The following is a 12354-nucleotide window of genomic DNA, read 5'->3' as shown; positions in this document are numbered from 1 at the left end:
ACTTATTTTAGACAGGCTCCCTCCTTGAAGTAAAAACAATAAGTAAAATCATACGAGTAGCACTTTGCATTTGATTTAAGAACAGTATAATGTTTCCTGTCAATATCTGTGTGTGTTGATGTTCAGTTTTGAGCTCATGTATGTATTAAAGTTTGAAAAATACACACCAAAGAATCTTGATGTTAATATTCGCTTGTAAAAACTTGTTTGATCACAGCAGATCTGGATCCACTGGTTTCTGTCCGAGAAGAGACACAACCAAATCTGGAAATGAGTCGAGCATATGTAAAAAAAATATCTTCATATCTAGCTAATTATGACCAAACCTGCAACTTTGATTTTAGGAGCTATTTCTTTGATCATAGATTTTCTTCTTTTTTTATACTGAAAGTTTTATCCAGTCAAGTCTTACGACAAATTGCATTTCTGCTTTGTTTCAAAGATTGTTCGTATTTCTCCACCTTCTTGGTTCTGCACATTCATGTTTATCCTATGACTTTCTACCTGTTGGGAACTTGTAACAGGTTAGGAAAGCTCTACAGCTCTCCTAAATCTTAGAGCAGAGAGAGATTCAGAAAGTAAGTTGCTTTCACCCCTAAGGCTAAAAGTTGAACCAGAAAAGCTTCACTCTGAGAGTTTTGTGCCAGTTAGGACTAATTCTTTTCTGCTCTGAGATGCTTGATATGTACAGACCCAGATCCTGGTGCCAGGAATGGGCTTGGGGTCATAATTCTTTAGACAGGATGACGTATATGGCGTATGCCTCTGTAGAGACAGGTATAGGTGCAGGAATGAGTCCTAAAATCTGGAAATGAGTTTGCATGACATTCGACCTTCTACAACATAAATTATGCAGGTAAAAACCCCACTTATGAATTTTAAAGCATTTACATGTCTGAGAAAAGGCAGTTGCTTATTAGGATGGGAAAACAAAGAAATCTACACTATTAAAAAGTTACTGAACTGTATTTAAAGTACTTAAGCCCTTCATTACACTCCCTTTTTTACTATATATATAATAATATCATAATTCCCTCTAATATCTATTTTATTTTGCTGTAAAAACATAAACAAATTTCTCCTTCAAATAACCCTGTTTTTTCAAGTTTCTCCCCAAAACTACATTTTAAAAGATTAAATCTGAAAGATGTGACACGGGTGCTACTAGCCATCTCGTCACACAACCGTGACATCGTAGAGCCCATTCGCCAAACAGACATTGTATACCTCTTGTAACTTTCTGGTTGTTAGTTTTGAGCCCTGCTTTTTAGCCTGCGATGGGCTGATGACTGTAAACAGGGTGGATGTCGGCTGATTCCGATGTTAAGCTGATAAATCTGCGCGTCCCTAGTTGCTAACAAGTTGCCAAATGAGACAACAGAACGCCATCAATGCCGAGCACAGCTTTACAGCCTCGTGGTGGTGGTGACGTTGAAGTCATGCGACCGTGGTGTATGTTGTTTTACTTCTAGTAAGTGCATTTATGCTTCAAAAATCATAAAAATGGTGTTTACCTGTGAAGATTATTCTTGCTGAATAAATCTACAATCTACAATAAATTTACACAGAGTTTATTTTCTGCAATAATCCAAAAACATTTGAAAACTGCCATTGGCTTTTCGTTGAGGGAACCAGGGGTATGGTGATTTCTGGGTTGGCCTACAAAAAGAAACACATCATCCATGAACAACACAACATGTCAGCACACACCCCCCATTCCAGCCCCATTTACCACTTAGTGCCTTTGGTCTGTCCATGCAGAAGAAGATGAACAAATAGAGCAGCAGTGCTCATCTACAGGGCTAATGTGTTTGCTGCAGTAAAGTAGAAAAAGTGATCATCCATTCCCTCAAATCTTTCTCTTGACCCCACTGTTTGTAGGAGAAAGTGGTCAGATGTTCAAATAATATGAAGAATTTGCAGCCGTCAGAAGATCTAGCATTGATGGTTCATTTCTGAATCTGTGTTTTGAATTTCACAGTCCTCGAGTGTAGAATAGAGCCATTTTAATTTCAGGCAGAAGTTGGCGAGAGTTCACTTTTCCAAAGTAAATCTTGTCATGCCCTGGGCTGGCTTTGCAAGTCACACTGGAAGAGGAGTGTACTGCATGTGTGGAAGAATTCAAGACAGTGTACACCAGAGGGAAAAGAGGGCAAATCAAGGAAAAACTGCTCTTAATGTAGGCCGACTTACTTCCCTGATAATGAAAAATATCCTATTCTCTTTGGGTTGAGCTGAAATCAATGTGTCTTCAGTTAACAGATGTACCATAGGCAAGGTGGTAGGGTCTGGTTCAGAAATGTGTGTGTTTGTGTGTGTGAGTTAAGAGAGCTGTTCACCAGTCCAGCCACTATGCCCTGGCTGCCACAGAGATGCACCAGTGGAGAGGATTATGGAGGATCAGCAGGCTTTAAAACAAACTGCTGCTCTACATTATTCCATGCTTCGATGTGGAGGAAAATCAGGACGGACAGGCAAACCTACACACACAAACACGCTCAGTCCTCTAAGGCCGAGCTTTTAGGCTCTGCCCCCACTTTCTCTCTAAATGGTGACGACATGTTTTTGTCTGCCCGGCAGATGCGCTGGCCTACTTTTACTGGCGAGCCCTGGCACACCTCCCTGCCCCACAATCCACCTCTGTCCACGTGGTTCCTGGATTCTCTCTCTTCAGCTCTTTTTCTCTGTATCTCCCTCTGACTGTTTTTTTCTGTCGGCTGTAGAAGTCAACAGTGTGTTATGTGAATATGAACTCTCTGCCTGCTGAAAGGATTTATTCTCTGAGATGTTGCTCTGAGACCAAACAGCTGGGTTTATTCAGCAGTTTTATTTGGTGTGTGTTTTTGCTCTCACCAAGCATGTGATTAGACTTTGGTGAGTTGACCGACCAGTTTAAAGGGAAACTTGAACTAACTCACTCCATCCTGGGCCTTAACATCAGTGACTTGCGACTTCATACAACTAACGTTACAACATGAAAATAAGACAACAATAACAATAACAATACTATATTTAAAACATTGTTAAGAGCTGAGAAAAATAATGTGTACAGAGGCAAAAATAGAACAAAAGGAAATAGAACACAAAAGTTTCAAATCAAACACTACAAATCAGGCGTTAAAAGGGAAAGTTTGCCTATAAAAATATGTTTTAAGCAATTATTTAAAAATGGGTAATATGCTATCCGGCCTGATCTCCTCAGGTAGAGAATTCCGGAGCCTCTGGGCCTTGATGGCAAAAACCCAGTCACCTTTAGTTATCAGCCTCAGTGTAGGGACGAATAGAGAGGGTAGGCTTGAGGATCTCAGTTCACGACTTGGAGCACAGGTTAGCTCAGCCATATAACGGGGTTAAACCATGTTGAGCTTTAGTTATTAAAATAATCTTAAAATCAGTTCTCTAGTTAAGTGGCAACCAATGAAAGAAGGCGATGATCAGGGTGATATGTGACCTACAGTTTGTCCCAGTTTAAATACGAGCTGCAGCGTTCTGCACTAGTTGAAGCGGAGCTACTGGAGATTTACTGAGGCATGTAAACAGTGTGTTACAGCAGTCGAGACGCGAGAATACAAAAGCATGAATAAGCTTTTCTAGGTCAGGAAAAGACACAGCTGATTTAAGTTAACACTATACATTCCTAGCAAGTCAGCACTTAATTCCCCAGATCCACTTTGTTTGAACTGATCCAACAGCGCCCATAAGGACCATGAGGAAATAATGTTGGGTTACTGAGCAGTAGTTGGAAAACCCTGATAAAGATAATTAGATAACAAAAACCATGTGACACTCAGGAAGAAATGAACTGCAGTATGCAAAACATGTGGGTCTACAGAGACAACAACAAACTTGTTTTAACAAATAGATCTAAATTTTAAAAAGCACTGATGATTTTTGTAAATTAGTATAGTATTACTCTGTTGTTAAAATGGCATTACATTTGATGAAGAGTTATGACTTGTTTAGGACGTGAAACTTAAAGTGTAAGATTTAGAATGTGTCTTGGGACTTGGGTGCAAAGACTTAAGACTTGCAAAACGATGACTTGGTCCCACCTCTGCTATTCACACACACACACACACACACACACACACACACACACACGTAAATTTATAATTAACCATGATAACATAAACCCAGTGACTTTAGTATTTTGTCAACGAATTTGTCTTCGCCCTCTTCTCACACTTTTGCTCATCTGTCTCCTCTCTCTGTCTTGCACAGCACTTGATACTGTGACACAGTTTAAGTTTTTCATTTAAGACAATTAAGGTGGGTAAGTCCATCACGTGCTGTCAGTGTGTGTGAGAGAGAAGCTGGTCAGAGATTTAGGCCAGGAGAGGGACAGGCAACAGCTAATCTACCCTGGCTCTGGTTATATGCTGTTGGTTGCTGTGTCATGCTGTGATTAGTGTGTACGATTCTGTTTACCGTGTTTTAACAGCATCTTTTGTGTGATCTGATCACAAGTGGACACCAAGAAACGTTATGATCCGATCACTCAAACCTCACTCTGGGATGCATTTGACCACATATCGTGGAGCGCAAACACTAATGCGTTCTGATACATCCCTAACAAGGACTGTGTCATCAGCGCAGGATGTGGTGGTGGTTTTGGTGACACAGTGATAAGACGAGTTGGACGTAATGTTGTGTAACCGTTATTTGTCCTATGGAAGGAGACATGTTGGGTTCTGCTGAGAGTATTATCTCAAGCTGTACCAACACAACTGCTAACATGCCTAGCAAGCATGATAGCGAGCAGCTAGCGAGAGTGTGGCGGTAATAACCATGCACTAGCCCTTTTGACCTTACATAGGCAGTAACAAAATCCAAACACAAGTGGTCAGCTGGAGATGCATTATTAACACAGGTGTAAACCGCTTTGTGTCTCAGCTGTCCACTTGTGTTGGAAACACTGAAACACATGTTATACCACTAGGTGTGACCGGGCTATCAGAGAGGGCAGGGTGACAAAGCTCGCTCAATCTAAACTAGTCAAACAATAAATAGTCAATTGGAAGAATAAACGATGATGAAGAGAAAGAGCAGGACCAAAGGCAGCACGGAGCAACACCCACACAAGTGTTGTCATGCTTGACACCTCTGAAAATGTTTAGTCACCAGGCAGACATCCTGCCTGAGAAGAGATCGGAGCGCAGTTTGCATGCCATGCAGCTGGTGATAATATTTGACTTGCTGCTGGCAGATGAATCTGTCCTCAGCCTGTTGTCTCTGCAGTTTTGTCTGTGCTGTGTCAACCTGACCAGTTGGTACAGTATAGTTGATTTAATGCTATGTCTCCTGGCTCTGAAAAGTCCTAAAGCCAACAGGAAATATCAGGGGATTTGGCCGGTCAGAACCGGCAGAGCCAGCGTATCAGGAGGACATGTAGCTACTCGCCACAGTGTCTGTGTCCGTCTGTGCAAAGCTGTGGTGCTACGATGGCACCAGACGTATGAAGCTGTTTTCAGAAGTTATCACCAACTCCATCAGAGCTCTAGCAGTGCCGTTCTGTGTATTCATGTTTCTATAATAGGTGGCACACAAGCTAATAATGTCCTCTTCAGCACTTCTGTGAATATTAAAAAATGATTGAGGCGTTTGAAGCCAGAGAAGAATCCAACAGACTTATTTAAATCCCCAGGTGCTTCTGAAGTGGGACAGGAAACGGGGGTAGAGAGAGAATGAGGAAGAGTGTATTTGCAGGCTGCTGACTCATTAGTCTTGCCTCAAGCTCTTCCTCCATTAGCTTGGCATTAGCCCACTGCTAGTATGTAATGTATAGCACACTTGAACATTTGCTTCTTCAGCGGTCTCTGCATTTCTCTCCATTTGTGGGTCATGCATTCCTCCTCCCACTGTTGCATAACTATTTGAATTAAAAAGTAGGTCACGGTACGCCCCCAAATCAGATCGGCCCCTTCTTTACCTTTTTTCCCCCGTCTCTTTTCATCTGCTCTCCTTTTACATTCATCCGTAGAAGGAATGTCAACACTCAGGTCTTTCTTTTCACTCGTGGAGATGGCGCTGAGCGAGGGCGGGAGGGCGTCATGCCCACTTGTTTCTCAGTTCGGGCTCTGATTTGCATGTAGCTCAGTAAAGAGAGAGCATCTGTGGTCCTGAATTGCTCCACATGTTTTAATCTCTGTATTTGAATGTTTAATATTTGGATAACACTTGGTGACTAGGCAGGTTTCAGTTTAACACTGGTTCATTGAGTCACATGGCGGAAGTCAGTGATATTTGCATTTCTCATCACGCGTTTATACAGGATTGTTTATTCGGTGATGTGTTCACTCAAACCTACACTGTGGTGTTTGATCTGTTTTGCCACCCATGTGTATTTACACAAGCGTTGTCTTATCTGGGTGATGGAAGGCCTTTTAAAAAACGATAAACAAAATTTGGTAACAAATGGCTCGACAGCAAAATGATTCTATTAAGCCAGTTTTAACTATTAGATATTAATATCAGCAACTGCAAATACAGATTTAAGACATTGTACAGCTGTGTCAGAATGACATTTAATGCACAGTTAAGTAACTGTTGAAGTACAGCCTTGCAGGTTCTTATCTGAACTAGACTGTGAAACAGCCAACGTTTGTTTCAGAGAATATGCAGGAGGAAAGAGGCCTTGATATAAATAAGCGTATATCTACTTAGCAAACTATTCAGACCATACTAGCCTTGTGAGATGTTTGGAAAATTTGTAAAGCATTTCCGAGGCTTTGAGGCATCCTGTGCAAAGACGGCAGTTGTTATACTCTCAAGGCTACAAGTAAACAGATCATGCAAACATTCAGCAGAGATCCGCATTACCTTACACGCTTTCCCATAGGCACCTTATAGCTGCAAAGTTCTGACTGAAGATGGATGAAATCTAGCATGTGGGAAGTTACTCAGTTGGGATACAATAGAAGTTTTTTGTGTATGAACAGTGATGTGTGGGCCAGGGATTCTGACACGCACTGCTGTATAGCCACACTTTAAACAGATTTATAAATTCTGAGTGGACAGACTTAGTGTGTGTTGAGATCCTACTCGTACATCCTCATACTCTGATTTTGTGTCCCTGTACCACACCTTTCAAACTATTTCCCAAATTATTCTCTATCTCTCTACTGTCTGCTTGTCTCTGGATGGATATGTATGTATATACAGGAAGGCCAAGCTATGAATAATTTCTGAATATCAAAGGTTTTACAAAGCACACAGGGCTGAACTGCTGTGAGATACTGTATTGTGCAAGAGGGATTGGATGGCATTGGACGTGTTTTTTGCAGTTTTTGTCACAATTTTTACTGGATTTTATCTGCTGTCTCAGCGTGCAACTAAAGATTAGTCATTATCAATAAATAGTAATTTCTCCGAGCCTCAGATGGCATCCTCATGTTATATTATAACCAACCAACAGTCCTAATGTCTGAAGCTTTTTCACATTTAAGAAGCCTAAAACCAGCCAATGTTTTGCTTTTTGCCTAAAAATAATCACTGAAATGATTATTTGATGATCAAAATAGTTGCCAGTTAATTTTAGGTCGATTGATTAATCAATTAATTACTGGTGGTGGGGGCTGCCTTTCTAAATTTGGAGTTTTTTGCGGGTCCGTGAATGCAGCACAGACGGAACACTTTCTTTTCCCCTGAGTTGCAATTCGTAGAGTCTTGAGTTTCGAGGTGGATAAGTGATCAGCTGATTCGATCAGATCAGAGGATGAGAGGAGCAGCTGTCTGTGAGTGAAAGCAAACTTTAGACTCAGCACACTGAAGATTAAGTTTCACCCTCACTGTGCCTGTCATTGTGCTGCTCTATCTGTGGAGCAAGTAAGAACAGAACGGTTTATATATATTCCAACGGTGCTCCTAATGAATGGTCCAGCTGCAAAAAAGAAAATCAAAACATGGCAGCAGATGTTTTGATCGTGGCAGCCTGCTACAAATAAATGAATGTGTGGAAAACCCTGGAGTAGCTTTGACTTTGCTGAACGTGTAATTAGAGGGCTTTATCTCTCATTGTAGTCTGTTACTGAGTTACAAAACAAAAGGGATATATTTTCATAGATTTTTCACTTTGAGGTGTTTTTAAAACCAATTTTATTTTAATTCATTTTGAGATTAAAATCCAAACTGTAGACATTATTCATCCTCTCTGTTGCACAGGGATTAAATGATGTCCTCATAATTTGCTGACGTTTGATTTTTACATCAGTGTGTTGCGTAATTATGTTTGTGTCCTCCTCAGTAATAATATGTCGGACACATCTCCCTGTACATCCTTGGGTGTTCAGGGGTTGAGGGTGGAGGGGGACACAGGAGACATTTGAAACGCAGCACAACATAGTTTAAAGCTATGGATCTAAGTTTAGCCAGCAGCCTATGTTAGCCTGTGGTTCATATTTACGCTATAGTATCTGTACACTGCTCAGCTCTTAGGTTTCCCTCACTAGCCTTGTGACGCTTCCCAGCCCTTTATGGGAAAGCGCATATTACAAGGTACTAACCCATATAGGAACATGCGCACAGCTCATCAGCAGGGAGCAAAAACAACAACGGTAAATGTCATGTCCTGGTGTCAGAGCCAGCTGTCCCTCAGAATTTAGATGCAAGGCCTTCATCCTAGATATTAGACTTTGCACCTATGTTCAGCATTCACACAGAGATAAATCTGTCGTGGAAAAGGCAGCAGAGATATTAACTTTTATCTTTACTGCAGCGTAGCCAGAGAGCACATGTATGTTCAGTAATTAGTCAAAACTGTTGCCTGAAAACTCTAAGAAACCTTCACTGTTTGTATTAACACCTTATCATACACCATTGTCATTTGTTCATAACTCTGATAAGGTATACAGCACGGCCCTCATAAGATCCTCTTACAAATTAAGCCTTAGCTGGATGTTCTTGTCATCTTTAATCTCGTCATTCAATCACCTCAGATGTTAATAAGCAGAATACAGATGGAGAGGCTCTGTGAGTGACAGGATACGGACTTGCACAGATGGTTGTCTCTGTGTGATTGTTGAGTATGTGTGCGTACTGCTCATCCCCTTCCTCCCGACAGCCAGGCTGACAGGGTGCTAACATGACTGTCCATGTGTCCCGCTCTCTCCTGACATTGATATTTGACCGCTCAAGGAGAACCGCTCCAGTTTCAGAATCACATGGTGCTTTGTATCTGAGCTCTGCGTTTGTGTGCAGTTTGTCCCTGATGCAAAGTGTTGGCGTGCTTTGAGTTCGATTTTTGCATTAGTATTTCCATAGTGTCTACATACTGTCAGGTTTAAACAAATTTAATAGGTTTTAGAGAGGTATTTTATCTGCATTAACGCTGATTAAGTAATTGGGTGTTTTACTCAATCTGTGTAGGATGAGTAAACTTAAAGCAGACTGCTGACGGACTCATTAAAGTTCAAAGAAGTGTTATAGTTGGTGAGTCATGGGAAAACCTTATTAGCGTCACAGCACAGAGAACATGTTTAGACAGACCTCTTGTCAGTTTAGCTTCACTCTCCCTTTGCTTCATTCTGCTTCATTTGTCACTGATAAGGAAACTAACTGCAGCTGTCTCTCCTCTGCTTGATTCTTATTGCTTCTTATCCTGTCCAGTCCTATTAATTTTGCACTCTCTGTCATCAATACTGCAGTATCAACGCGCATGTAACATCAGCAGTCCTGTATTGAAAAGATGCACAAGCTTTTACAGTAGCCCTGTTGTCCAGCAGAGGTAATGTGGGTCAGTCTCTCGTCACAGTGGCCTTGTTGACCTTGAGCAAACTGCACTTTATTGGTAGCCTTGAAAGTGTTTGAACATAATTGAGTGAACAGGAAAGCAGGGGCCAGGTGTGCCGAAATACAGGGGCTGAAATCAAACTTGTAAAAGTTGCACGCGTGCACACAAAGGTGAGTTCTGTTGAAATGAAATTGAGGGAGAGAATTACGAAAGCTTGGGTTGAAAGACTGATTCAAAGAATGCAGTTTGCCTTGAACAGCTTGCAAAAATACAGAAATAATGAGTGGAATTTTGTTAACACGTGATTATTCACTTTCTGCCTTTATCCTGCTCTGTCTCTCTCCTTGAAGACCAGATTTTACCTTCAGTCCTTTGGGGTTCATCTTATTCCCTTTTGTGTATCTCATGCACATTCAGCCTCTTTTGCTCTCCTACACTTAGTGTTTTTATTGCCTGTGCCCAAAGAGCTCGTGTCAGATGCCCTCCCCCTCAGCGAAGGAAGTGCTCTCACTGTGAGGGAATGATATAGTACAGCCTCAGCATTCTCTTAATTCAAAGGCAGCCATTGCTTATAGCGTACTGTGATGTTGAACTTCTTTTCCTTGTTTTAAACCCATACCTGGTTGTGGAAACGGCAACAACTTGGTGCAGGGTTTTTATGATGAAATTTTGCAACTACTTTTACGGCAACTGGCATCGACTTCACTCTAAGTTTAGTTACATATCCCTCTTGTATGACGTTCACAATAATTTTTCATTGGTTTGACAAATGTTTCCCTGTCTGTGTTTCAGGTACCCCAGTCAACATGTGTATTGTTCAGAGCAGAGCTTGTCTGGCCCTGGTCAGTCTGCGGGGGACAAAAACCCCGAGGGCCAGAAGCAGGAGCAGGAGCAGGACTCCACGCAACACAAGGTGGGTTTACATGTTTCAGATTGAGTGAATTGGGCAGACACATTAAGCATTGCTTTGAAAAAACAGCTTTAATACACCATAATAATAAAAAGCACAAACTTAAATTCTATCAAAAAACAGACCTTGTAATACCAACCTCTTCTTTTCTAAAAAATTCTAATCACAACACATTGACACTATTTTACAAATGCTGTTCACTTTTTGGTTGTTGGAGATGTTGAAAGTCGTCGACATTATTTGCGCTGTCTGGACTAACAGGCTTCTTCAAGACGCATGGAGGTCGGGACAGTGCCTGCAGAATGGCTGAATGGGGCGGTAGTAGGGGTGTAACGGTACACAAAAATCACGGTTTGGTACATACCTCGGTACACAAGTCACGGTTCGTTTTTTTTTTTCGGTACAGTAATGAAAAAAATAGACAACTATTAAATATCTTTTACTTATTGGTAACCTTATTAAAACATACCACCACAGCAGTTAACTCTTTTTACCCAATTTTTGAATGAAACAAATATATATAAAATCCTGTTTTTTCACATTGTTTGAATGAAAATAGAAATATAAAAGTGAAAAATAAAATCCTGCTGTTTTTTTAACACATTTTTTGAATGAAAAATATACATATATACATTTCTGCTTAAACAGTTTTACTCAATTAAAATAAAAAGTATAGTGCAGCTGGTCAGCTTTAAAGCCTGCTCAGATTCAGTTTTACTAGGAACTTACTTAGCTTTCCCACTTTGTTAAAGTGCAGTAAACAAAACATGCTTATATCTAAAGTGCAGCTTAAACAATTTTACTCAACTCCAATGGCGTTGGTTATTTCTTTAGCGTGATGGTCAGGGAAATGCTCTTTCTTTTTAAACGACGACGATATCGTAGTTTGCACCAGATTGCTTTTTCTAGTGGTGCCAGTGTTCAAACTCGGGTGGTGTCACTTTAGATGCGTTAGCATGTTAGACGTGTTTCCAAGTACATACCTGACCGCTGTTCTGCAGTGTTGGCACACTGCTTTTGTCTTGTCCACTTGTTTATTTCCATCTTCGTATTTTACCCTGAAACCAAAGTAGGGATGCACTGAAATGAAAATTTGTGGCCGAAGCCGAATATTATTAAACGCTTGGCCGATTACCGAGTACCGAATACCGAATATCATTGTTTAGTTGTTCATTAGTTTTTGCAGATGAACCCCCTCCAGATTAGTGTTGTCACGGTACCAAAATTGGGACCCACTGTGCAATACCAGTGAAAGTATCATGGTTCTGAGTAGTATCAGGATACCACAGCAAAAATGAGGCAGATGTGCCTTTTGTCATTTATGAAAAGATAAATCACTTTTCTATAATACATCAATGATATTTCAATGGAATAAATTACTTATTGACTTATTCATACTTCAAAAACAGCATCAATAAGTGATTAATATAGGGGGGATCAAAATAAAATAAATAAATAAAAATCAACCAGCCACCCTCCTCCCCTGACAGTCCCTTCATAAGTAATGAACAGTCCCTAAAGTGCGGTGAGGTTTGTGGGCCGTTACCTGCCACAAAGAGAGAAATGTGAACGGCTCGTTTCTCCTCTGACACATCACATACCTGTGTGCCGCCATGGCTCGGCTGTTCAGGTACTTCTGGGCAGTCATGACGCCAAGAAGAGGACATTATTGGAGCCGACTTCTCCGTCGCCGGGTAAGCCGATGGCCGCTGTATTT

General features: G+C 40.9%; 1 protein-coding gene across 3 annotated transcripts in view; it reads left to right on the top strand.

Annotated features, from left to right (window-relative positions):
• The window catches only part of suco (SUN domain containing ossification factor), a 53419-nt gene that overhangs the window by 11160 nt on the left and 29905 nt on the right, over positions 1 to 12354 (top strand). For all 3 annotated transcript variants that reach the window (XM_049588140.1, XM_049588139.1, XM_049588137.1), the window contains exon 2: positions 10520 to 10640. In XM_049588140.1, the coding sequence (XP_049444097.1) occupies positions 10520 to 10640 (121 nt within the window). The remainder of the gene's footprint in view (positions 1 to 10519; positions 10641 to 12354) is intronic.

The sequence above is a fragment of the Epinephelus fuscoguttatus genome, linkage group LG10 (assembly GCF_011397635.1).
Source record: "Epinephelus fuscoguttatus linkage group LG10, E.fuscoguttatus.final_Chr_v1".
NCBI classification, from domain to species: Eukaryota; Metazoa; Chordata; class Actinopteri; order Perciformes; family Serranidae; genus Epinephelus; species Epinephelus fuscoguttatus.
The sequence above is the reverse complement of the archived record's forward strand: the minus strand, read 5'-3'. Positions and strand labels throughout refer to the sequence as shown.